The 27,962-nt window shown below is 43.5% G+C and overlaps 1 protein-coding gene across 3 annotated transcripts in view; it reads right to left on the bottom strand.

Annotated features, from left to right (window-relative positions):
• The window catches only part of LOC122540985 (guanine nucleotide-binding protein subunit beta-5), an 88,816-nt gene that overhangs the window by 34,388 nt on the left and 26,466 nt on the right, over positions 1–27,962 (bottom strand). For all 3 annotated transcript variants that reach the window (XM_087981429.1, XM_043677387.2, XM_043677388.2), the window contains 4 exons: positions 22,695–22,736; positions 21,320–21,396; positions 20,003–20,135; positions 6,782–6,925 (listed from right to left, as the gene is read on the bottom strand). In XM_087981429.1, the coding sequence (XP_087837555.1) occupies positions 6,782–6,925; positions 20,003–20,135; positions 21,320–21,396; positions 22,695–22,736 (396 nt within the window). The remainder of the gene's footprint in view (positions 1–6,781; positions 6,926–20,002; positions 20,136–21,319; positions 21,397–22,694; positions 22,737–27,962) is intronic.

Consider the following 27,962-nt stretch of genomic DNA (forward strand, 5'->3'; position numbering starts at 1 on the left):
TGCAGTTCCAGCAGTGGCCACTGCTCTATCCTGGTGCTTTGGGGATTAGAGGCGATGACAGCCAATCAAATGGGTGCAAAAGTCTCACCCTGGAGTAATTAATTCTACTCCCAGAGTAAAATGGCTGCATTTGGAAAAGTGGAAAGCTTGGAGACGTGGACAATGACTCCCTGTAAAATCCAGTCCTCAGCACAGAAGCACAGCCCATCATGCCTTGGAGAAACATTGGGGTAGGAGTAACCTAGATTCATTGGTTAGTATTTCTCTGTCAATGTTTCTTTTTCAAGTGTCTATCCAACTTCCTTTCATTGAGTCACTTTCACTAGTTCAAAAGGTGATGTCACAGTTACTTGGTCCTTTTACTGTCCTTCCACCTCAATTGCCCAACCTGTAATTTTCCACACATCAAAATGAATGGTTGGAAAATCCCAGACTTCAAGCTAACAATTTCCTGTGCTGTGCTTCCTGTAAAACACCATTTCCAATTGGCTAGGCAGAGTTGGTCGTTATACTTATACACAGGAGGATGCAGTGACGCTGACAACCACAAGAGCAGAAAGCAATTTAGTTCAACCACTTTGGAATCTGAAAACTGCATTAAAAGGAACATCTGGTGCATCATTTGCAAAGATTGTGCTGATCATACAACAGGGTTCATTTCAAAACACGAATGAGTGAAGTTCTGTCATTAAAATAGCACTCCTGCCTCACAGTCAGGAAGAACTGCTTCATTGGCTATGTGTGCTGCACTTGTAAGTACACAAAATAAATGAGCCACAGAGACGTTCATGTTTTTGCAAGAAATACCAAGCAAACAAATGCAGATGAACGCAGTTGCAGTGCACGTAGCAACCAGTGCAAATGCTTTCCCGTCTGACACTGGAATTTCCTGTGTATTTGTGCACCGACATACAGACTGCAATTGACGATGTGGCCCAAGAGACTGTGAAATTTCAGGCACATGTATTATTAGACCCCAAAGCTTTTCCATGTTTTCCAACTGATTCCTTCAGCCAAGTACCAATCTGTCCACCAGAACAAACCAGTCCCTAACATGACAACCTGCAATGGTAATTGCTCAAATCGTCTCTTCATATTCAGATCCGATTTTTAGTTGAAGTTCCTTTTTCTGATGTTTCATACAAAAACAACTTCCTCCAAAGATAGCTCATTGAATGCGCTTTTTATGGCATTGGTGTAAATCTCATTAAAAAGTTTCCCTAATCACACAACTAATAAATAAGTTAATGTACATAAATGTTCATTAAATAAGTCACAACTTCAGTTATCATAATTAAGGAAGCAACCTATAGTGAGAGTTCCTCACTATCCTTGGCCCAACTGTCTATGTTCGGTTAATCCCCAGTTTAAATTCAACCATATTCTAATGAGATTTTCAGAAAGTTTGAGCCCAACTCAAATGACAAAATGGTTGGATTTTTGGGTCAAACTGTGCCCGTTGGTGAAATTCCAGAGCTTCAGGGGCAAAATTGGAATCCTAGTGCTTGTTGTTTAGTTGAGAAAATGAGGTCTGTAGATGCTGGAGATCAGAGATGGAAATGTGTTGCTGGAGAAGCGCAGCAGGTCAGGCAGCATCTAGGGAACAGGAGAATCGACGTTTCGGGCATTAGCCCTTCTTCGTTGTTTAGTTGCCAAGGGTGTCACCTAGTGCAGAAAAAGATGGCAATACTTCCTTGTGCTGGATGCCACACTGGGTGAGGGCATCATTGGATGTGCTATGAATGACCAGAGGTACGAATCCAGATTATGACATCTGATCATGTGCTGTTCTCACACCAGCAATGCCATTTTACTGCTCAACACTCCAGTGAATGCTCTATCTGGCCCTCAAACAGCTGAGCAGGTATTAGCAGCAGGAGGAATTCCACCACCTGGCCTAACCAGTGCTAGTTAAAGCGACCATCAACAACTCTCAGGTTATTTAGAGTCATTGAGTCATGAAGGTATATAGCACAGAAACAGACCCTTCGGTCCAACTCGTCCATGCCGACTAGATATCCCAACCCAATCTAGTCCCACCTGCCGGCACCCAGCCAATATCCTTCCACACCCTTCCTATTCATATACCCATCCAGATGTCTTTTAAATGTTGCAACTGTACTAGCTTCGACCACTTCCTTTGGCAGCACATTCCATAGACGTACCACCCTCTGCGTGAAAAAGTTGCCCCTTAGGTCTCTTTTGTATCTTTCCCCTCTCATCCTAAACCTATGCCCTCTAGAGTCATAGAGATGTACAGCATCGAAACAGACCCTTCAGTCCAACCCGTCCATGCCGACCAGATATCCCAAACCAATCTAGTCCCATCTGCCAGCACCCGGCCCACGTCCCTCCAAACCCTTCCTATTCATATACCCATCCAAATGCCTCTTAAATGTTGCAATTGTACCAGCCTCCACCACTTCCTCTGACAGCTCAGCCATCCTCTGTGTGAAAACATTGCCCCGTAGGTTTTTTTTTTATACCTTTCCCATCTCACCCTAAACCTATGCCCTCTAGTTCTGACTCCCCGACCCAGGAAAGAGATTTTGTTGATTTATCCTATCCATGCCCCTCATGATTTTATAAACCTCTATAAGGTCACCCCTCAGTCTCTGATGCTCCAGGGAATCAGAGACTGGAGCTTCCCATAGCTCAAATCATCCAACTCTGGCAACATCCTTGTAAATCTTTTCTGAATCCTTTCAAGTTTCACAACATCCTTCCAATAGGAAGGAGAACAGAATTGCACGTAATATTCCAAAAGTTGCTTAACCAATACCCTGTACAGCCACAACTTTACCTCCCAACTCCTGTACTCAATACAGTGACCAATAAAGGAAAGCATACCAAATGCTTTCTTCCCTATCCTATCTACCTGTGACTCCATTTTCAAGGAGCTATGAACCTGCACTCTTAGGTCTCTTTGTTTAGCAACACTCCCTAGGACCTTACCATTAAGCATATATGTCCTGCTAAGATTTGCTTTCCCAAAATACAGCACCTTGCATTTATCTAAATTAGACTCCATCTGCCACTTGTCAGCCTATTGGCCCATCTAATCAAGATCCCATTGTAATCTGAGGTAACCTTCATCACTTTCATCTGCAAATTTACTAACTATACATCCTACACTCATATACAAATCATTTATATAAATGCTGAGAAGTAGTGGGCCCAGCACCGATTCTTGTGGCACTCCACTGGTCACAGGCCTCCAGTCTGAAAAACAACCCTCCACCACTACCCTCTGTCTTCTACCTTTGAGCCTGTTCTGTATCCAAATGGCTAGTTCTCCCTGTATTCCATGAGATCTAACCTTGCTAACCAGTCTCCCATGGGGAACCTTGTCAAACGCCTTACTGAAGTCCATATAGATCATGTCCACCGCTCTGCCCTCATCAATCCTCTTTGTTACTTCTTCAAAAAACTCAATCAAGTTTGTGAGACATGATTTCCCACGCACAAAGCCAAGTTGACTATCCCTAATCAGTCCTTTCCTTTCCAAATACATATACCTCGTGTCCCTCAGGATTCCCTCCAAAACTTGCCCACCACCGATGTCAGGCTCACTGGTCTATAATTCCTTGACTTGTCCTTATCACCTTTCTTGAACAGTGGCACCACGTCAGCCAACCTCCAGTCTTCTGGCACCTCACCTGTGACTATTGATGATACAAATATCTCAGCAAGGGGTCCACAAATCACTTCCCTAGCTTCCCACAGAGTTCTCGGGTACACCTGATCAGGTCCTGGAGATTCATCCACTTTTATGTGTTTCAATTTCCTGGTTAATTTCTTCTATCCGATGCTTTGATTATGCTTGTGGGTAGTGTTTCCCTTTTTTTTGCTGTTTTACAGCAAGTGGGGTGGCAGTTGCTGAAATACGTATTTCTGAATTTAAAGTTTCTCCAAAAATCAGTTACTATCAGACATTCCCCTTCGAATAAATTATAACTCGGAGAATCAACTGCGGTCACACAGAGCAAGACAAGTTGCTGGAAGAGAAAGGCAGAAGCCATATCTGTACAAAAGACAAAGTCAATGTTTCTGAAGAATACTCATACCTGGCTCAAAATGTTAACTCTGTTGGTCTCTCTACAGACACTGTCAGACCTGCTGAGTTGGTCCAGCGTTCTCGGTGTTTGTTTCAGATTTCCACCAACTGCAATATATTATTTTTATTCCCTGGATCATTGGCCTGAACCTCAGCATTGCTGATCCACTATGTCATTACTGGCGGAAGGCATCACAGCTGTGTTGCAGCGGAAGCGGAAATATCGGCTATCAGATATTACACTCAAGTCAGTTGCCACAAGAGTTAGGTGTAGTTGGCCAGCCCTGGAAATGATGGGTTCCAAACTCTGCACAAAATCCTGCACTACATTGGTGTGGGATTCTTCCTCGTTCTTTGACTTAGCACATGGGTTGACCATTTGGCAGGCTTCCCCAATGCACCAAACATAACACTCACCCATCAGCTTTCTTCTGTAGGCTGCCATTTCAACGGAATGAATCATCTCCAGTGTAATTTATGTCATATTCCTGCCCCAGCCGTGTCTCCAGGTGCTTAGATGTCAGTCCTTTCTCTACACTGTCCTTAGTAAGTTTGCAGATTAGATTAGATTCCCTACAGTGTGGAAACATACCCTTCACCCCAACAAGTCCACAACGACTCTCCAAACAGCAACGCAACCAGACCCATTCCCCTGCCCTATATTTACCCCTGACTAATGCAGCTAACACTGCAGGCAATTTAGCATGGCCAATTCACCTGACCTGCACATCTTTGGATTGTGGGAGGAAACCGGAGCACCCAGTAGAAACCTACGCTGACCCGGGGAGAATGTGCAAACTCCACAAACAGATGCCAGAGGTTGGAATCGAACGTGCATCCCTGGCACTGTGAGGCAGCAGTGCTAACCACTGAGCCACTGTGCCGCCCATACGGCACAGATAACACCAAAATTTGTGGTATATTGGACAGTGAAGGTTACCTCAGAGTACAATGTGATCTTGATCAGATGGGCAAATGAACTGGGGAGTGGCAGATGGAGTTTAAATAGGTGGTGCATTTTGGCAGGGCAAATCAGGGCAGGACTTATACAGTTAATGATAAGGTCCTGGGGGACTGTTGCCAAACCAAGAGACCTTGAAAGTGGATTTGTGGTATACAGGGTGAAGAAAGCATTTAATACACTTGTCAGTGCATTGAATAGAGGAGTTGGGAGATCATGTTGTAATTGTATAGGACATCAGTTAGGCCACTTTTGGAATACAATGAATAGGACTAGATTAATTTAGGATATCTGGTTGGCATGGACCAAAGGTTCTTTTTCAGTCCTGTACATCTCTGGTGACTCTAGTCACATCAGTATCAGAGCAGGAGGGTGAGAGGTTGAAATCGAGTGATGAGCATCTTCATCATCAATGTCTTCATGCTGTCCCTTCACTGCCTGTGCTGGTAGCACCTCTAGAGTTCTGAAAGCAGAAACGTGCAGTGGTAAAGGAATACTGGGCATGGGGAAGTGAGTGGTGCATGCTTATAATAGCTGCAGGTATACATTAGAAGTGAATTGGATATGAAAAGTAGGGGGATATGAGAAAGAGGATTATCAAGGAGGACATAGTCACTTTTGATGGTTTGAGCCCCTCCACTGCTCACGGCATCAGCAATGAATGCTCACAAATTGTTAATACTATTTCCTTCACAGGGTAAAACAGGTTGGCAGCCTTGTTCCCTCCAGTCATTCCTATAACCTGCAGCCACTATGCCCTTCATGAGAGTGGAAATGTATCTGGAGTCTCAGAATCTGGATGGTGTGACTGTTGTGGTTGAAAAGCTGACAGCGTGTAGGTGTGAGGCTTGTTTGAGGAAATGTATTGGTGATATAGACAATCATCGAGAACTACTGGTGTGTGGGTGATTGGCAAGTGGTGAATTGAACAGCGCATGTAGGAAAACCGGTGAAGCTGATAGGAAATGGCATCTGAAGACACAATTATTGACCTAGATCACTAGTGTCAGGTCACTGAACTTCTTGCAGCACTGTATCCAAAACCTTGGGCTTGAATCCTGCCATTGGCGTCTATGGCTACTGGCATCCACTGCTTTCTGACTGTGCATCCAAAAGGTCTCCTAGTTCCCTGTGTATGCCGGGCGTTTCTTCTTCTGCCCACCTCTTCCACCAGGGTCTCCAGTGCACCATCCAAAACAACGAAGCCCGCACTCTCCCATTTTATTCCATCATTCACTATTACCCAGAATAGATTCACTTCTTACACAACTGCCAACCCTGCACCTGCCACAATGCACCTCCCCTTAAATAGTTGCATGTTAGCTTTAAGTGTTGCTAGCCACACATGACATTAGCCACTGCACAAAAAACCAACCAATGAACAGTGCAGTTTGCATGAGCAAGAAGCTGAAATAACTTACAACAGCAGCCGGCCTGAAGTTAGCAAACTGTGGGAACTGCAACCCACAGGTACATGATAATCACATGTTGTTATCTGCTTGCCCATTTCTGGGGGCTACCAAATGTAGTGCTTTTTTAAGGACAGAATATAACTGCACAGAGAATGGAGTTACTAAATTGTCGATGGTAATATCTAGTGAATGAAGAACCAATCAAAACATGCATGACTCCTCACAATTATTCAAAATAATTCTACTGACAAAACTCATGAAGTTAACAGTCCACACAGTGTTCTAGATACTGCACAATAACATTTCAAAGGGCTATGGTGTTCTTCTACTTGTCCCCGAGAAAATACTCACCCCTGACACAAATGTATGGCCGGTCTCAGATGGGGCCAAGTCAAGGCAAAGGACATCTGCGCCATGCCCATGAAAGCTCTGAAGCAGTTGTCCGCTCTCAACATCCCAAAGGGCACAGGTTCCATCACCACTCGATGTCAGGATCTATGAAGATACAGGAAAAGAAGACAAAAAGGTCATCAAGGAGGCAACTACGATTGCTTTTCAAACTGGCAATTAAGTCAACATTGCTGGTCCCATGACACAGTGGGTAGCTATCCCTATCGCTAAGCCAGAAGCTCCAGAATCAAGTCCCACCTCAGGACCTGGTGACTGTGGAAGGTGTGCCATAATGTGGCTAACTGATTATCAATCAATTAATAAACATTTCTGATACACAAGGTGGTAAGAATGGGAGAGTTTACCATGTGCTAGCTGCAGCAAACCAGCCTCCCTACATTGAAAGACTCCACTCACGGGTTCCTCCGATATTCAAGCATCACCATTGTTCTGGGGGTCAGGTCACATGTCACCAATAACCTCCCCCGCCCACCACCCCAAGCCCCTGGCCCAAGTAAAATACAGGCAGGGATTGAGTAAAGCTACCTTTAACCATGATTTGGAGATGCCGGTGTTGGACTGGGGTGTACAAAGTTAAAAATCACACAACACCAGGTTATAGTCCAACAGGTTTAATTGGAAGCACACTAGCTTTCGGAGCGATGCTCCTTCATCAGGTGGTAGTAGAGGGCTCAATCCTAACACACAGAATTTTTGGAAATTTACAATGTGATGTAACTGAAATTATACATTGAAAAAATTGATTGTCTGTTAAGCCTTTCATCTGTTAGAATATAGTGATAGTTTCACTTCTTTCATGTGTAAATCACAAAACCTTTTTTTGTAAAAGGTTGCATTCTCGGGTTAGCTGTTAACAATGGTGATAGCTAGACAATATGTTGAAGGTGTTAGCCCCATGTGTTCTCTGTCTATGCCATGATGTTTAGATTCATTCTAATCTAAAAAGTGAGATAACGGAGTTTTACATAAATTCATGCAGTTTTTGAGCTCAGAGTTCTACGTGAATGCATGCAGTTTTTGAGCAAAGGACAATGTAACCCTAAAAGTACAAATTCACCCCACAAAATATATGTGTGCATGTGGGTCTTTGTCTGTCTGTGTGTGTCTGTCTGGGCTGGGGGTTGTGAGTGTGAGAATGTGTACATGTGTGTGTGTGTAGTGAGTGCAGAGTGTCTTAAGTCTGTGAGAGTTTGGGGACTGTATGTGTCTGTAAGAGTGTGTGTGGGTGTCTGTGTGCGCGTCTGTGTGTATGTGTGTCCGTGTGTATGTGCACTCAGGATACATCAGTACAATTACGCGACATTGCCAAACAGACAAGGCGACAAAACTACACCACGTACATGCACGCCAAGAACAAAAAACTGGAGAAACTTGGCATTCTTACCAGTAATAGCAAAGCCTACCCTGGAACCACAGTACACAACATTATCACTGCGGGGAAGTCTATTATCAACTTATCGGACCACACCCTTCGACTGGAAGAGATTGAAGTCCTGAGTAGGGGTCTCAACTTCTGACCCACCACCAAAATGGACCCGTTGGTTCTGGCAGCAAACACGGAGGAGTTCATCAGACGAATGAGACTCTGGGAATTCTTTTAAGGTGCCAGCAGTGATCCCACTGAGCCCACTGATGAACTGGAACAGTCATCACAGGGATCTGTAGAGGAGCGATCAAAGAAGGTGTCAACTTGGACCCCACCAGAGGGCCGCTGCCCTGGGCTTGACATGTATGCTCAAACCATCAGGAAATATATAAATGTCAGATTCATCAGCCGTACCCACAAGGTAGAGCAAAACATCACCCATTCACAGCGCAATGCCATCCAGGCTCTCAAAACCAATCACAACATTGTCACCAAACCAGCAGATAAAGAATAGAACAGATTACTGCAAGGAAGTGTACCGACAACTGAACAACCAGGAACACTACAGGCAACTACCAGCTGATACAACCAAAGAACACACCGCGAATTAAACACACTGATCAGAACTTTGGATCCAGTCCTTCAGAGTTCCCTACGCGCCCTCATCCCACGTACTTCTCGTGTAGGCGACTTCTACTGCCTTCCAAAGGTACACAAAGCCAACACACCGGGACGTCCCATCGTGTCGGTCAATGGGACCCTATGTGAGAATCTCTCCGGCTATGTGGAAGGTATCTTGAAACCTATTGTACAGGGGATCGCCAGCTTCTGTCACGACACTACGGATTTCTTACAGAAACTCAGCACCGACTGACCAGTCGAACTGGGAACATTCCTCGTCACAATGGACTTTTCCGCACTCTACACCAGCATTCCCCACAATGATGGCATCGCGGCTACAGCCTCAGTACTCAACATCAACAACTGCCAGTCTCCAAACACCATCCTACAACTCATCCGCTTTATCCTTGATCACAACGTCTTCACCTTTGACAACCAGTTCTTCATCCAGACACATGGAACAGCCATGGGGACCAAATTTACATCCCAATATGCCAACATTTTTATGCACAGGTTCGAACAAGACTTCTTCTCTATGCAGGATCTCCAACCAACATTGTACATCAGGTACATTGACGACATTTTCTTCCTCTGGACCCATGGCGAGGAGTCACTGATAAAACTACACAGTGACATCAACATCCCACCATCAAACTCACCATGGACTACTCTCAACTATCTGTCTCATTCTTGGACACGTGCATCTCCATCAAGGATGGACACCTCAGCACCACACTCTACCGCAAACCCACAGACAACCTCACAATGCTACACTTCTCCAGCTTCCACCCAAAACATATTAAAACAGCCATTCCCTATGGACAAGCCCTACGTATACACCGGATCTGCTCAGATGAGGAGGAATGTGACGGACACCTGGAAGTACTCAAGGATGCCCTCACAAGAACGGGGTACGATGCTCGACTCATCGAACGCCTGTTCCGACGTGCCACAGCAAGGAACCATAATGACCTCCTCAGGAGACAGACACGGGCTGCAACTGACAGGGTACCCTTCATTGTTCAGTATTTCCCAGGAGCTGAAAAATTACGCCATGTTCTTCGTGTCCTGCAACACATTATCAATGAGGATGAGCACCTCACCAAGACCTTCCCCACACCTCCACTACTTGCCATTAAACAACCACCAAACCTCAAACAGATCATTGTTCGTAGGAAGCTGCCTGGCTCTCAGGACAACTCCATACAACCCTGTCACGGTAGGCGCTGCAAGACGTGTCACAGTGTGGACATAGATACCACCATTACACATGGGGACACCTCCCACCTTATACATGGCAGGTACTCATGTGACTCAGCCAACATTGTCTATCTTATATGTTGCAGGCAGGGATGCCCGGAGGCATGGTACATTGGGGAAACCGAGCAAAGGCTACGACAATGGATGAAGGACACCGCACAACAATCAACAGACAGGAGGGTTCCCTCCCAGTTGGGGAACACTTCAGTGGTCCAGGACATTCAGTCTCAGACCTTCGGGTGACCATCCGCCAAGGTGGACTTTGGCACAGGCAGCAGAGAAAAGTGGCCGAGCAGAGGCTGATAGCTAAGTTCGGTACCCATAGGGAGGGCCTCAACCGGGACCTTGGGTTCATGTTGGATTACAGGTGACCACCATTGCACTATAAACACACACAGATACTCCTACACACTCACACTCCTATACACACATACACACGGACACACAGACGCGCACACAGACACCTACACACACCCTTACAGACACACACACACACTCCCCACACTCACACATGCAACCCCTCACAGACTTAAGACACTCTGCACTCACTACACACACACGTTCTCACACTCACAACCCCCAGCCCAGACAGACACACACACACACACAGACAAAGACCCACATGCACACATATATTTTGTGGGGTGAATTTGTACTTGCAGGGTTACATTGTACTTTGCTCAAAAACTGCATACATTCATGTAGAACTCTGAGCTCAAAAACTGCATGAATTTATGTAAAACTCCGTTATCTCACTTTTTAGATTAGAATGAATCTAAACATCCTGGCATAGACAGAGAACACTGGGGTAAAAACAATGACTGCAGATGCTGGAAACCAGATTCTGGATTAGTGGTGCTGGAAGAGCACAGCAGTTCAGGCAGCATCTGAGGGGCAGTAAAATCAATGTTTCGGACAAAAGCCCTTCATCAGGAATACTGATTCCTGATGAAGGGCTTTTGCCTGAAACGTCGATTTTGCTGCTCCTCGGATGCTGCCTGAACTGCTGTGCTCTTTCAGCACCACTAATCCAGAATCTGGTTTCCAGCATCTACAGTCATTGTTTTAACTAGAGAACATAGGGGGCCAACACCTTCAACATATTGTCTAGCTATCACCATTGTTAACAGCTAACCCGAGAATGCAACTTTTTTAAAAAAAAGATTTTGTGATTTACACATGAAAGAAGTGAAACTATCACTATATTCTAACAGATGAAAGGCTTAACAGACAATCAATTTTTTCAATGTATAATTTCAGTTACATCACACTGTAAATTTTTGCTATAAATTCTGTGTGTTAGGATTGAGCCCTCCACTACCACCTGATGAAGGAGTGTCGCTCCGAAAGCTAGTGTGCTTCCAGTTAAACCTGTTGGACTGTAACCTGGTGTTGTGTGATTTTTAACTTTGTACCTTTAACTATTCCCTGCCTCAAAATAATATCAGTTACTATCATAGCATCACCTTTTAACCATTTCCCAGAAAAGCATCTTCTAGTCTTTCTTAATAAGATTCCAACGAGTGCTGAATTAAAAATAAAGACCTCCATTTATATATAGCCTTTCACAAATTCAGGACATCCAAACATTCTTCACAGCCAATGGAGTGCTTTTGAAGCAGAGTCATGGCTGTCATGTACGAACTACGATAGCCAATTTGTGCACAGTAATCTCCCGCAAACATCAATATAATAATTATCAGATAAAGACCAGAAGGAACAAAAATAGAAATTGCTGGAAAAGCTCAGCAGGTCTGGGAGCAACTGTGGAGAGAAAGCCTTGGTCACTCGACCTGAAACGTTAACTCTGGTTTCTCTCCACAGATGCTGCCAGACCTGCTGAGCTTTTCCAGCAATTTCTGTTTGTGTTTCTGACTTACAGCATCCGCAATTCTTTTGGTTTCTGTCAGAAGAGAGTCAGATTTGAATCTTGTGTTACCACTAAATTCTCCAATAGGATCACTTTTTAAAAAAATATTGAAGTAAATCAAGGAATGCACGCTTTTTTAAAAAAACTGATTCACGGAATGTGTGCATCACTGGCTGGGCCAGCATTTATTGCCCACCCCAAAGGTGAACCAGATAGGTCACTTTTAGGCCAGATCAGGTGAGAACAACAGATTGCCTTTCCGAAAGGACATTAGTGAACTAGACGGTTTTACCAAGAATCAATAGTCATTAAATTTCACCATCTGCTGGAGTGGTAGTCAGACCCCTGATCCCCCTCCTGCGTCATACACCTGGCGTTAGGGGTTGCTAGCCCAGTGACATTACCACACCATCAACACTTTCCCTTAAACGCAGAAGCCCATGTAAACTCCTTCTAAGCACATGTCCCAGTTTGTATCGCAGAGCTCTGATTCTCCGACCGTAATTTTGAAATAACTTCCAGAAAATTGGACTTTTAAACCTTCCTGGGTTCTGCCAATCTCCTGCCATACAGCTCCCATGGCAATTTCAGGCACATTAGACAATGTCTCTCCTGCGCCAACAGAAAATATACACAAGAAAGGATTGATCACTCGATTGAGAAACAGCAAGAGAGATGAATTGATTGGAAACCTCTCTTCAAGCACCAGCACAAGCACAATGGATTAAAGGGCCAAATGAATTGCTTCTGTGAGATATGATTCTGAGACATCAGTGACTCATTAGGTAAAAGGCAGTAAGTTCATCTGTGCAGCAACTTGTCTCAAAGTACCCACTACTGGACGATTGAAACAGCTCTCAGGGTTTATGGGTGAGAGGACCAAATTGGTTGCAAACAGCTTCCCGAGTCCTGACGTCTCCTGAAACTGACTGCTTGCTGATGAAGTATCCTAAACACACCAAGAGGTTACTTTCCACGTATTAGCCTTGATAAATTGTCAGCAGGTTGTTTAATGTGGGAGCTGTCATAACCAAACCAAATCTTGGCAAGCTCTGATGAAGAGTCATCTAGACTCAAAACATTAGCTTCAAAAATAGTGGTGTTGGAAAAGCACAGCCAGTTAGGCAGCATTCGAGGAGCAGGAGAATTGACGTTCCATGCGTAAGCCCTTCATCAGGGTTTATACCCGAAACGTCGACTCTCCTGCTCCTCAGATGCTGCCTTGACCGGCTGTGCTTTTCCAGCACCACATTTTGTGACGCTGATCTCCAGCATCTGCAGTCCTCACTTTCTCCTTTGAAACATTAGCTTGCTCTCTCTCCATGGATGCTATCAGACCTGCTTTGATCTCCAGCTTTGGTTGTTTTCAGTACAGATTCCAAAATCTGCAGTAATTTGCTCCTACAAACCCTGCTGTTGTCAGATTCAGGATGAAACCTGACTGAGAGCAGCCTACTCAGCACAATCCAGGAACTGGACTTGGGACCTTCCAGGACCATCAATATCAGCTCAGGACTGGGGGAACTTGCTGAATCATCAACAAGAGTCTATGCAAATACTTCCAAAATATTTTATTCTCTCAATTAGCTTCAAGTTAAAACCAACAAAGAAAATGCTAGTGCCATTGTTTGACAGAGGCAGCAATGAATGATAAAATGCAAAACTGATTTGTAAAAACTGGAAAATTTATCTCCAACATACTGAAGATAATCTTTTGAACTCCAGGAAAATGGGTTCATTCATCCACATGACTGAATGGCGTGCAAACGTTTTTTTTCTTTATGCAGACAATTTAGTGAGAAAGGATAGTGGCTCTTGTTACATCAACCCCCAGGATCTTCAATAGAGGAGAACGAGAAACATTTCAAAAACTAAAAGTACAATGGCCTTACTGACGCAACTGGGTAATAAAAGGATACCTGTACCCATCTCTACTGATGAATCTCACACAACTTTGCTCTTTGAAACTTCAACAATTATTTGTTACACTCACACGCTGCCCTTAATAAAGTATCCATGGACTGTCAACACACACTGACAGTGCTGCAAGGGTGGGACTTGCTTCTGGTACAGATGTACTACTAACAATCTTGACTGCATTTCAACAAAAAAAAGTGATGCATTTAGGATCTCCCCCCTCACAATGTGATTTAGGTGCTGTATAAATGCAAGATCTTTCTCTCACTGCTTCATAACTCAGCCTGATGCACAGCTGCCATTTCCTGTACACATGTGCCATCTAGTGAGACAAATTCATTCATCCATCTTGCCTTTCACTGCAGGATATTAATCGGATCAAACAGTCCATTTGTGCTTTTCATTTTGAATCTGAAGTTGTCATATTACTTTCCTGCTGAGGTGCCAAACTGATGGTAAAAACTTTATTTGAGATTGGGCCCGTAACAAGAAGGACAGACAGGAGACGCTCGAGCTATAATTCAGAAAGTATAAATGTATTGTGTTAATATAGTAAGGGGGCTAAGCTGGTGATTGGGCTTAATTGACTGAGTAATCGTTTGGGTAGATATAAACAGTGAACAGACTTCTCGATATAAACATTTTTTAAAACACACTGAAATGGGTTGGACTGGTCTGGAGAAGGAGCTGTATGACTGAGTAGTCGATAAACTACCCACAAAGAAAGGTTCCTGTCTCACCAAGTGGCTGGGATCCAGACTGATACCGTATGCACATCCTGTTTGTCTCCACTGACAATAATTATCTTTGACTTTACATAGGTCAGTCATTTGCCACCTTTTTCTTCTCTCAAAATCATGAACTTAGAGTGGGGAACAGCTAGATGATCATACTGAGCTCAATATTCCTGCTGTATCAAATTGGAAACCAAATACATGACTGCTGTAAGGAGGGATATGTGAGGTGTGCCAATATCTGGGAAAGGATTCTAATGCAACATGTACAAAAAAGCTGGTGAACTCAGAAACACTCTCTCTATAATGACAGCAAAGTGACAATCACATGATCCAATTAGCCATGTCAAGCAGATCATCTCTATATATGTTGTGGTTTAAAACATTCCATTATCTTCTTCTAATACATTGCTTCTCAAGTACATAAAACAATGGAGAGAAGTTTTAAACTTAACTCTGTCCACTTAAATTTGGATGAGCATTATTAATGCAGAGAGGTGAAGTTTCTCTCCTAAACCATCAAACTCTTCATTTGTTAAACATTCCTATCTCACTGAATGTTTCATTCTATCCGGGTTCCTTCAGTCTGCTGCATAATCCTGGCTGGCACAGTGGTTAGCACTGCTGCCTCATGGTGCCAGAGACCCAGGTTCAATCTCACTCTCCGTTGACCATCTATGTGGGGTTTCCACATTCTCCCCTTGTCTGCATGGGTTTGCTCTGGTTTCCTCCCATTGTGGGCGTTTCTCTTCCAAGATCTGAGTCTATCAGTGACCGCCTACAATTTGCTCTGCTATCTTTTGTATGTGGATGCTGACTGTCCCAGAACTACAGCTCAGACCAGGGACTCAACAGGGTTTTGAGGACTGCTCCTTCCGCTTCAACAATGTTTACTATGCCCCATGTGTCATTATTATTATTAACCAAGAGCTTGTATGGAGTGTCACTACATCACATGGACTGCAATTGTTCAAAAATGTGGACTCAAAAGGCAATAAGTGTAGGCCTTGCACTCACATCTAATGAATTAATTAAAAAAAAATCCCATATCCATCAAAAAGATGAACGATATAGAAGGCTTCAAAAATTCTTCCTAGACTTTGGAAATATTACAATGACCTCCACATATCGCAGAGCGACTGTTCTGCATGCTAATAGTGCAGCCAATTCCTGCCTGGTATTACAACACAGGAATAGCAAGCTGAATCAATTCAGTCTCCCTTTCACTGGATTCACAACACAGTGAAAGTAAAACATTTAATGATCCTCAAAATTACTCAATTGTTCCTAACTATGTTTAAAAATAACAGCTATTGTCACAAAGTTTATAACTTAAGGAGAAATTGTTAATTTTGTTTAAGAATATAATATCAATAAACCAAAAAATCATTAATTAATACCTGCTATTTAAGCCCAATCTTCTCCGAATATAAACCACTTCTCCCCCCCTCACATTGATAGGTTTTCAATAATAAGAAGAAAATGGAATGGGTTTAACCATACAGATATCTGCCGGACATCAATTTAAAAGAAAATAAAATAATTGTCATTTGTCAGTTTGATAATCATTTATATCATTTGATAATCAGTTTGATAATGACAAATACCAGAACGTTTTGAAATCCTTTAACGATGGGCTAAATTACAGGCACATAGAACTGCACATTTTGCTTAAATTTAAAAATCACTGGTCAATGCAAATAGTTTTTGCAGACTTCTAGAGATTTTTTCTAGTTTTTACTGACTGAGGTCTTATTCTCAGAAGTTTCAACATGTCGCTAACTGGAGAATAACTAGACAGAACAAAACCAAAAACAGCTTTCCTGTTCAACAGCTTCTAAAGCAAAACTACCTCCTGTCCAAACCGATTCACTCTTTTCTTTTCAAAGTTCTCTATTATGCCCCCTTGACTGACCATGTCAACCTCCAACCAGCTGCCAGCCCTTGAACGTAGCAACATCTCAGTATTGAATCATCTACATTGTCCTCAGACCAGCTCCAACAGCAAGTATCAGTCTTTGGCATTCTTTTCTTCAATACAAGCTACTGTTCAAAATTAAAGTTAAATTCTCAACTGCATCTCACAGTTTCACACCAAAAATGAGGAAAATAAAAGAAAAATAGTGATGATTTCAACAGTAGTAATAACTTACAAAGAGCAGACAAGTTGAGTGATACAATAGTATGTTTTTGGTGATCATCAGCAACAAAGGAATTTTCACCAGAACATTGGAGAATTTTCAAGCGTTGGAAAAGTCCACCTGAAGGTAGGTGGACTTCAAGGTAGATAGGACTGGGTTTAATGTCACCTTCAAAAGGCACAAACAGATATTCTTTTTAGCTCCAAGTTCTATCTTAAATGTTGTTAATATGAGAAAACCATCATATACTCTTGAAGCATGTGTGCTTTACCACAATAGCTGTGCAATGATGGGTTTCTAAATTAAGCTCTCTATCAATCTAAGCACCTCCACTACAGAAAATCACTAACTTTTAGTTTTGTTCTTCTCTCCAGTCTGTCAAGAGTCAAAGCATTCACAAGTGGGAGGGATGTGATAGCACTGGAGAGGGTTTCTGACAGGATTTACCAAGACATTGCCTGAGCTGGAGAGCTTCATTTATGAAGAGAGACTGGACAGACTGGGATTGTTTTCCCTCAGCAGAGGATATGGAGAGGGACACCTTTGAGAAGTATAACATTATGAGGGGCATAGACCGGGTAGACAGAAAGAAACTTTTTCCTTGATGGTGGGATCAATAACCGGGGGGGGGGGGGTGTAGATTTAAGATAAAGGGGTAGGAAGTTTAGAGGGGAGATGAGGCTAAACATTTTCACCCAGAGGGTGATGGGAATCTGGAACTCATTGCTTGAAAGGGTAGGAGAGTCAGAAGTCCTTATAACATTTAAGAAGTATTTTGATATGTACTTGCAAAACCACGCCATACAAGAACAAGACATGGAAAATAGGATTAGAACGGTGAGGTGGTTGCTTTTGACAAACAGGACATAACAGGCCAAAGAGCCTTTTTCTTGTACTGTAGATCTCTATGACTCCAGGATGCATAGAGCTAGCTGCAACAAACATGAATATTTTTACAGTGTTCTCTTACTTTCTTTAGATTTTGCATGTTTTAAGATGAAATTCATTTTAGAATGTTTTTCAACAGTCAATAATATAACAGCTCACCAAGATTGATTTTCTAAATCCTTTGGGATTGATTAAATCAACTCCAACTGTTTGTGCCTCAATCAATCCCAGTAGAGGCCTCTGGGTATATTCTGCACATTAAGCTGCTGCCATGGTAACTAGCTTCAGAGCCACTGATATCTAACCGTAACCACAACAGAAGACAAGAAATGTTTCTAAAGGAAAGCTGGACTATATCAAAGGATGAATTAAACTGAGTTAATAATTTTGCAGAAGCAAAGACTATATTCTACATTAATAGTGTACAAATATAAATCCTTTATAGTACTTTCAGTTAACGTGTTAAACTGAGGGATGCATAAAATACTCAGCGGGAAGCTAATAATACAGGGATGCAGGACGATGATTCATGAGTGATTAAATCACAATAATGATTAAAAGCTCTGTTTTTATGAGTAGAATTGTTCACCACTGACTAATTGGCTGATGTTAGATGCAATTCACCTTGAATATATTTTCTCTTCTTCTTCAGTATTCAGGCTTAATAATGCACTGAAATATTCTGAGAACTATAATTCATAATGGAAAACTCTTGTTCCTAACTGGGACTAAAACCATGTATAATCAGAAACATTTGCAGAGGAGATTATTTGGCCCATTACATTCGTGTTGGTGCTAACTCCCAATCCATAAAGCCATGTGACGTAGGAGTAAAAGTTGTCCATTTGGCCCATTGCGTCTGTTCTGTCATCAATGAGATCATGGCTGATCTGATAATCCTTAACTCCACTTTCTTGCCTTATCCCCATAATGCTTGGTTCTGTTCATGCTCAGAAATCCGTCTATCTCAGCTTTGAGTATTCTTAAAAACGATGAGCCTCTGTGATAAAGAATTTCACAGAGCCACCACCCTCAGAAAGAAATTCCTCCTCATTCCTGTCTTAAATGGGCAACCCGTTACTCTGTGATTATGCTCTGTGTTCCACAACTCTCAAAATTTGTCTACAGAGGAACCTCGATTATCTGAACGACACGGGCGGGGAGTATTTTGTTCGGATAATCGAATGTTCAGATAATCAAATGCTTGGCTAAATGGTGTTATCCGGCATCCGATTATCCAAATTTCAGATTATCCGGACAGGATCGTAAGGTCCTGACGCTTGACTAATCGGTGTTATGGGCATCAAGACCTTGCAATCTTGTCCGGATAATCCGAACTTTGGACAGCTGAATCCCAGATAATCAAGTATTCAAATTAAAACTTTTTTTGTGTACTCTTTAGTGTATTTTTTTTCTTTAAGTTTTTACATAATTGCCCATCAGTACTGTGACCCACTCAGCTTTGAGGGTACATATTTGAACAGACAGTACAAATATTCAAGCCCTACTCATTTGCCGTTAATGTTGAACTCTGATGAACGGTCAGTCCTGAAACCTTCCTCTTTACAGATGCTGCTAGACCTGCGGAGCAATCCCAGCACGTCCTCCTTTCATTTCAGAGTTCCAGCATCTGTGATGTCTTGTTTTTGGAGGCATTTGTTTCTATTTCTCTCACTCTCTTCATTCACCCCATTTCCCACCATTGTCTTTCATTTTGTGTAATTGATCCCTCTCTTTTTACCTCATTCTCCACCAGGTCTCCTGTACTTTGGGCTCACTTTTCCATCACTTGCATCTCACTCTTGTTCTCTCTGTTCTCCTGAGTGCCAATTTTAGCGAAGTAGACAAAACAAATGGGAACACAAATGGGCCATGTTCAGAAACATGTCAGTGGTGCCACTATGTCTGCTAAACAACAAAATTGTCAGCAAACCTGTCTGGGAATGAAAAGGCTCCCGGTTCAAATTCTGCTCAAGGTCTTGTTGGCTGCAGAAGGAATGCTCATGCAGTTCAATGCAAGCAATTAATCTGACTGAAAAATCCTCCCCCTACTCCATACCTTTCTCCAGGAAAGAAGAGGGTCTGAAGATACACAAAACAGGCTCAAACTGAATAAAGACATTCTAAAACAGGTAATTAAATGCTTCAGATAAGTCGATGCATTACGATGTTTAAGAAGATTGTGTATTTGATCATGGGAAAGCCACACCACCATAAAGAAGTGCCCAATGTCCTGCACTTGCATTTGGATTTTATATCGTGAAAGGTTTCCCCCTGAATTGGTATGAAGAGGGTCAACCCTTTTCGATCGCTGTTTATTCGATCACTGTTCAAACTGAAAACACTGTACCTGACTGGCCTTACCTGCATGTCTGAATTAGTGAAGCTGCAGGCAGACAAGTAGTTTGTGTGCATCGCAACAGATTTCTTCTTGGCCGCCATACTCTCATTTTTATCAAAAGTCAGTGGGTACACGGAGCACTTGTTGTCCAAGCCACTGGGGGGAAAAGAAAATGTACAGGTTGCGAGGGATGACTGAACACAGCACCGCAAAGGCTCATGAGTGGTCCTGAAAGTCCCAGCAATGATAAAGTATGGCACAATCAATCAGTCCATTAGACCCTTGCAAGCCTAGTTCTTCAACTGGAACTTGTTCCATTCAGCCTATTTTCCTGCCCTTGCCCCCAGAACATTTCAGACGGAGTGAAAAAAGGATATTCAGTCAATCCAGTTGTCTTGTAACTTATTTGTAGAGCATACCAGTTTCCTCATCATTGCAGACCCGACTTGGAAATCCAGAACTTTCCAACAGCAGGAAAATTACTTCTGATTGATTTCATTCAGATGACATCCTTGGGTCTTGAGCGATGGAGGGGGCTACATATTGAGTCTTCAATGTTGGGCTACAATTCCTGACATGGTAATTAAATGAAACTCTTCTCTCTCTTTCTTTCTCTTTTCCTTTCTCTCTCTCTCTCTCTCTCTCTCCCCCTCTCTCTCCCCCACCCCCTTCCCCTCCCCCCACCACTCCCACCGCTCTCTCTCGCTGTGGTTGTCTGGAAACCAGATGAAAATGTCACAGGCCGATACTGAAAACTGCCATGTGGGTGTCCCACTCTAGGTGTTCTTAGTGGGCTGTAAGGAAATTGGCTAGCACCCAGAATGAGTCAGTAGCAGTTTGAGTTGAGGAGGTGTTGGGGGGATGGAATTTTTTTTAATGAGTGGATAGTGGGCACGAAGTCATTTGTGAGCAGCCTCCAGTGGCATTTTTATGAGTTGTTGGTTAAGCTGCTGAATGCCAGATGTAGAGGGCACTCACTAGACTCTATATTAATGCCTCCTGCAATTTGACTGAGACTAGCACGAGCATGTTATGCCATGGACTGCCCTGGAACCAGCATCCGAGGAGCAGGAGAATCGATGTTTCGGGAATAAGGTCTTCATCAGGAATTCCTGATGTGCTTTGTCAGTGCCACACCTTTTTATTCTGATCTCCAGCATCTGCAGTCCTCACTTCCTCCCAAGGTCCAGGGAAGCCATGGCAGCAGATTTTAACAAACCCCTGGCTGACTTTTCAATTGGAAATGTTGCCATAGATTTGTGTATGTGCTGATTGCTCATGGAAAGGGAAAGTTGTCAATAGAAAATATGAAGATTCATGTTGAAAGAGACTGTACTCACCCACATGCAACAGCGCAGCCTGACGGGGCATAGGCACATGCCATCACCCAGGTACAGGGCATGGTCACTGCGTGTTCCTGCAAAATGCACCGTTACTGATCAGGCAAACAGCCAACACAAACTGGGGTCAGTAAAAACAAACATCAATTCCACAAGTGAATTCCACAAGTGAAAGAAAGAAATCTTAGTCTGAGCTGTGGGTTCAGGATTTCTGATTCCCTTTAAAGCTCAGTCTACAGCAAGAACTAGAAGCAGAAGCATTGCATGCTACTCTAGAGAGACAATTATCATCACAGGGTTGGACAGCATCAGGAACAGGAACAGCAAGCACTGATCTCCTGGCTCCTTCAGCTTGGTCACTAGTCTGACCAGAGTCACTCTGTGAAACAGTCAGGCAGTGAAAGCAAGTGCTGGGCCCAGATACAGATGTCAATCTAAATAACGTTAAAACAACTCAGTAGTCCAATTGTACATCTTTCAAAATGTTCAGTTGAAGGTATGACTGTGAGTGGGTGTGAGATGAGTTTGTGAAGGTCATGTGCGTCTATGAAGTACGTGTCTATCAATGGGCAGGTGGGGTGTGGAGACGAGAGTAGGCAGATAGCCTGTAAATGTGTACATGGACACAGTCTGTATAAAGGGCAGTCTGTGTATATGTACATGAAGGCAATGTGTGTTTGTATGAGGGCACAGTGTGTTTGGACAGTGCATATTTATATGAGGGCACATCCTATGTACAGGCTGAGCGAGTGAGTGAGAATGGTGGTGTGTATGTGGGAGTGTGCAAGAGTGAGCATGTGGGTTGTGTGCAAGTAGTTGTGTTTGGGTGTGTAGGTGTGAGTGTGCGTGTATAAGTGATTATGGGTATCTGGGCGTGAGAGTGAGAGTGTGTGTATATGTGTGTATAAGTATGGACGTGTGTGTGTGTGTGTCTGTCTGTCTGTGTCTGGTAGTATGTCTAAGTCTATGTTTATGTGTGTTTGTTCCAGGTTTGGGTGTGTATGTATGTCTGGGTGTATGTGTATTTGTGTGTGCCTGTGCATGGTGTGGGGGGGGGGGGGGGGGGGGGGGGGGGGGGGTGCAGGTGTGTGTGAATGTGTGGTGTTTGGGGATGAGAGTGAGAGTGTGGGGGTGAGTGTGTGTGTATTTGACATTGTGCATGTGTTTGAGAGATGTCTGTCCATCCCCTTCCTCTCAATATTGAGACTAATTGCAACATCCCCTGCTGCCATCCTAATGGAGATGAGCCAACAAAACTGGAGATCTGCTCAAAGGATCAGGATATTTTGAGAGTTTGCTAACTTGTTAAAAATCACAGCTTGCAACATCATATAATTAGAAGAATGTGGAGTCAATCTGTTAATTTGGGACTTACCTTGTTGGTTGTGAAAGCATCCCACACAATAACCTTTCCATCCTGCAAACAGAAGAAAAATTAGTCAGGACTAATTTCTTTGAGCACTATTTACAAAGGTGAAGTGGAGGTGCTGGTGTGGAACTGGGGTGGACAAAGTTAAAAATCACACTCCAGATTATGGTCCAACCGGTTTATTTGAAAGTACAAGCTTTCACAGAGTGCTGCTCCTTCGTCGGGTAATTAGTGAGGCAGCATCATAGGACATAGAATTCGTAGTAGAAGATCAAAGTATCATATAACTGAGGCAATGTATTGAGACTTAACAACAACCTAGGTTTGTGCAATACATCACATCAGTTCTATGACACTTTGATCTTTCACTATAAATTGAATGTTCTATGATCCTGTCCCACCAGCTACCTGATGAAGGAGCAGCACTCCGAAAGCTTGTACTTCCAAATAAACCTGTTGGACTATAACCTGGTGTTATGTGATTTTTAACTTTGTACAAATGTGAATGCAAGTCTATTGTCTGAGAGAAGGTAGTGCCGCGTGAACACAAAATCTTCCAGTCTCTCCAGTTGCCACCAGGGGTTGCTTAGAGTTACGGAATTTCTCTGGAACCTTTCTGACAGACTTGACACAGCTCCAACATCCTCACAGGCAGAAACCCAGAGAAATCAATTTAACCAATCCACTCATCACAGCATTTCTAATAGAGTGGCCAGCTACAGGGCAAAAGATGGTTTTCTGCAAAATGTTGAAAAGATAAGAATGAAACAATGAAATGGTTTCTTTATTTCCATTAAGTATACACATCAGAATGTTCTTCCAACAGGGGAGGAAAGGGGAATAAGGCCGGAACATCCCATTCTGGGCACCGGGGCTGGTTGGAAGGGAAGATCTTGCTTTCCTCATTATTCTTGCTGGGTTGTTGCTGGAACTTGTACAGAGTCCAGTAAACTTGACATTTCTATGTTGGAGTGGAGGCTTCATGGTGAATGGGCTTCTTTATCAGAATAAATCTATCGGAGATCTCATCCAGAGTTCTGCAAACATTGCACCAAGAATGGGCGTTGGCAATGGATGTCCCTTGTGGGGCACAAGTGAAACTATAAAGGCAAATGTCACCCTTTCCCCCATATAGCAGAAAATTCGTTGAAAATTTATTTACTGGTGTGTTTCACAAATGAAGTAACAGCCCTGAAGATACACCACCAGATATTGGCACTCTGAGTGTGATAACAAGAAACAGCTGGCCCTCCTAAACCAGTGAGGACAATTCATCAATTGGTGACTGAGGGAGGAAGGGCTCCCACACACTAATTTTTACACCATCACCATGGGACAGAGAGTGGCCATTAAGAGCCACCTGCTTGACCTTACTCCTCTCCAGCTCCATGATCACCCTAACTGTTCCGAATAGTCACCGTGTCAACTTTGCAGGAAGTGAGCAAGACAGTGGACAAGAATGGAAGATTCTGCTTTGTGTAGTAAATTCCACTTGCTGATATTCTACTGATAGCTGAACGGGCTTAGAATCTCATTGTTAACAACCTGCGGTACATATTATGTCAGCTTCCATTGGTGGGGATGGGAAAAATTGCACTTACAGCTACCCATAGGAGAATGGGAGGAGGAAGATCAGAGAGCATCTCATTTTCCCCCCTCAGTGAAACAGTCAGGCTGGCCTGACACTGCTTCCTCAGAGGGTGTAAGGCTGCTTACAATCTGTACTTCATTGCCATGCGCTGGTTGGATTCCATACTTCAGGTGCAAAGTGCTCTGGAGAGGGTGGCTCAGAAATTACACTTTCTGTTGCCAATTCTTTATTTGGAGGGACAGAGGAGGAAGGGAGAGCTCGACAAGAATGTAGTGGGGGCTCTGCGAACCTAACTCCCCTCCTCACACCAGCAGACTTACATTCCCAATGACTCAGTCAGCCTCAGGGAGTTCCCCCAACCACCCCGTCACATCTCATCGACTAGTAAGAAGCTAGGCTTCAGCTGAGGCCCACATCAGGGCTGTGGATGGATTTTAAAATCTTAGGACCAGTACTTGACTTCAATATCTACTCTGAGAGAGCAAGGGTTTGCTCCATGTCAAAACTTAACACATCTACCAAGTACTAAAATTAAAACTATTTACTATGGAAACAATTGTGCTTGCACAATTTCCTCACCAACCAACAAAAAAAAATGTCAGTAAACTGATGACAAAAACCAGAAAGGAGACCTTCAGCTGCAGTGTTACCAAACATTAACTCCTTGATTCCTATTGAATTGTTGTCTATGCATCACATGAATACAAATCTGTTAAACTCTAACTTGCTCATTAAGTACAACTACATTCACATATCTCTGTAAACACATAATATCAATTGGGTAAAATCTGACACCACTATTGCCAAATCGAGAAGACGTGTTTACATTTCATGGAGCTGTCGGGAAACAACAGACTTGGAACTAACTGGATAGCTCTTTAAAGAACCGACAAAGGTATCTATGGCCAAATGGCCTCCCTCTGTACTGGCAAGATCAGAGTGGTGCTGGAAAAGCACAGCAGGCCAGGCAGCATCCGAGGAGCAGGAAAATCAACATTTCAGGCAAAAGCCCTTCATTAGGAACGAGGCTGGGAACCTCGGGGATGGAGAGATAAATGGGAGGGGGGATGGGGCTGGGGGAAGGTAGCTGAGAGTGCAATAGGTGAATGGGTGTAGAGGTAAAGGTGATAGGTTGGAGAGGAGGGTGGAGCAGATAGGTGTGAAGAAAGATGGACAGGTGGACAGGTCATGAGGGCGATGCTGAGCTGGAAGGTTGGAACTGGGGTAGGGTCAGGGGAGGGGAAATGAGGAAACTGGTGAAGTCCACATTGATGTCATGCACTGACCTGCTGTGCTTTTCCAGCACTATTCTAATCTGGACTCTAATCCCCAGCATCTGCAGTACCTACTTTCACCTAGTCCTTCTGTACTGTGCCATCCTATGATTCTATGGAACATTCACCAAGTTGGCAGATTGAAGGCCCTGACTTCATTTGAATACTGCCAGTGAGGTACAGGTACCAAGCAAAGTGCCCGGCCCAACCTTGCTAGCTGTGGGACAATATCAATGATACTGCTGACAGTCTGGTTACTGGTACAGATCTTGGGTTTACACACAGCCTCTGAGCAAGGAGTATAATCAGCCTGTGATCTCAGCCCTGATCAAAACCGGAGAACCAGGTTCGAAACCTAGAGCAGAACCTTGGCAGAGGATTCAGGAAGCAGGTTTTGAATAGTGAACTCAACCCGTGACGGTAAGCAGACCACACGTCTGAAACAAAATCAAAAATTGCTGGGGAAACTCAAGAGGTCTGGCAGCGACTGCAGAGAGAAAGCAGAGTTAACGCTTTGGATCCAGTGACCTTTCTTCAGAATGAGTCGCAAAACATTAACTTTACTTTCTCCCACAAATGCTACCAGACCTGCTGAGTTTCTCCAACAATTTCTGATTTTGTTTCTGATTTACCAGCATCCCCAATTCTTTGAGTTCCTTTTGTTTAGACAAAGTTTCTGACTTTGGTGGAGCAAGGCATTAATTGGTGAGGGGTCAGGAGTGGTGACCAATTAGTAGGAGTGGACTGGAATCAAGAGGCCACGTTCTGGCCCAATCAAGCAGCCATTGCTGTGGCCACCATGTGTATAAAGAGAGCGAAAGCTGCTGGATCTCCAAACTGACCTGGGTAGATGAAAGAGCACAGAATAGGGCATGGAAAAGTGAGCATTATTACAATCTCATTGCTGGGGGCTGAGGGCACCCACATTGCAGCTAGAGAAGAAGTTCGAGAATTCTGAACCAGTGTCAATGAAGGAACAAGCCATATGGTTCCAAGTCAGAACAGTGTGTGGTTTGAGGGGTAGAGTTTTCAGGTGCCAGCACTCTCATGTATCTGCTACTCTTGTCCTCCTCAGTGGGAGAGGTCGCAGCATTTGCTAGGAACTATCTGAAGAGACATGGTGGGTTTCTGGAGGGCATCTGTAGATGGTATCCACTGCTGCCACTACGAGAGAATGTCCTCACTGCTGCTCTTACGATGAAGGGAAGCTCACTGAAGAAGCAGCTGAAGATAGTTGGACTTCTAACACTACCCAAAGGTACTCCTGTTCTGATACCTTGAAGCTTAGATGAGTGTCTTCCAACAAACAATGACCACTTTTTTTTGTGTTAGGTATGACTCCAACCAACTCAGAAATCTTCCTGATTCCCACTGACTCCAGTTTTGCTGGAGCTCTCTGATGCTATACTTGGTCAAGTGCTGCCTTGAATTGCAAATGATGCTAAACACTGTACAATCATCAGCAAATCTGCCCACTTCTGACTTTACAATGGAGGGAAGGTCATTGATGAAGCAGCTGAAGATGGTTGGGCATAGGAAACTAGCCTAGGGCACTCCTGCAGAGATGATTTGGAGCTGAGGTGATTGACTTCCAACAACCAAAACCATCTTCCTTTGTGCCAGGGTATGACTCTGACCAACAGAGAGCTTTCCCTGATTCCCAATGTCCCTGTCCTTGCCCATGTTAACCAGAATGTCTTGAGACTTCATGTGGTCCACAGTCAACATTGAAGACGTCCAAGGCAACTGCGTCCTGACTGTGCCATCACAGGAACAGGTCAAACTCAGAGATGGTGATGGCCACATCTGTGATTCCTTACTCACATACAAACTTCAACATGATAGGTGATCACTCGGGAAAGGCTTCAAAGGACTGGCACATTATTGGAGGGGCTGGGTCAATAAACTCTTCAACTTAATTGATTGTGCTTTGTGCATAAACAGGCTTAGAAGAATAAAACCAGCTGTACACAAACAATCCCGGGACTTAGGCCTTTCTCTCTCTGAAGTGGCTACTCCATACATAGGATGTACCAACAACACAAATGAGCATCTGCCTGTTCTGTAAGGAGAGGCATTGTGCTCGAATCTCCTGGTGGATGTCACATCCCCATGGGGACGGAAGAACAGCTGCTAAAACAGTGAATGGAATCTCTTGACTCCAGCAGCAATGCCGGAACCCCAGTCGTTTCCCATTGGGACACTGTCTCTATTAACTACAATCAATATGCTTCATTTGAATCAATGAATCAGCATTTTATCTATCTCCAACAATTTTAATAAAATACAAATATTCCCCTCTGAGCCTGGTTACACTTTGTCTTGTCTGGAAAAGCTGCAATTTTTTAAATCCAACACTTGCAGCAAGGAAATCAAATTAATTGCAAATTAATTGTTTTCTCGGGGGGT

This window comes from Chiloscyllium plagiosum, unplaced genomic scaffold (genome assembly GCF_037043375.1).
Source record: "Chiloscyllium plagiosum isolate Xiang-an unplaced genomic scaffold, Cpla_swu_hap1 HiC_scaffold_39, whole genome shotgun sequence".
In the NCBI taxonomy this organism is placed as follows: Eukaryota; Metazoa; Chordata; class Chondrichthyes; order Orectolobiformes; family Hemiscylliidae; genus Chiloscyllium; species Chiloscyllium plagiosum.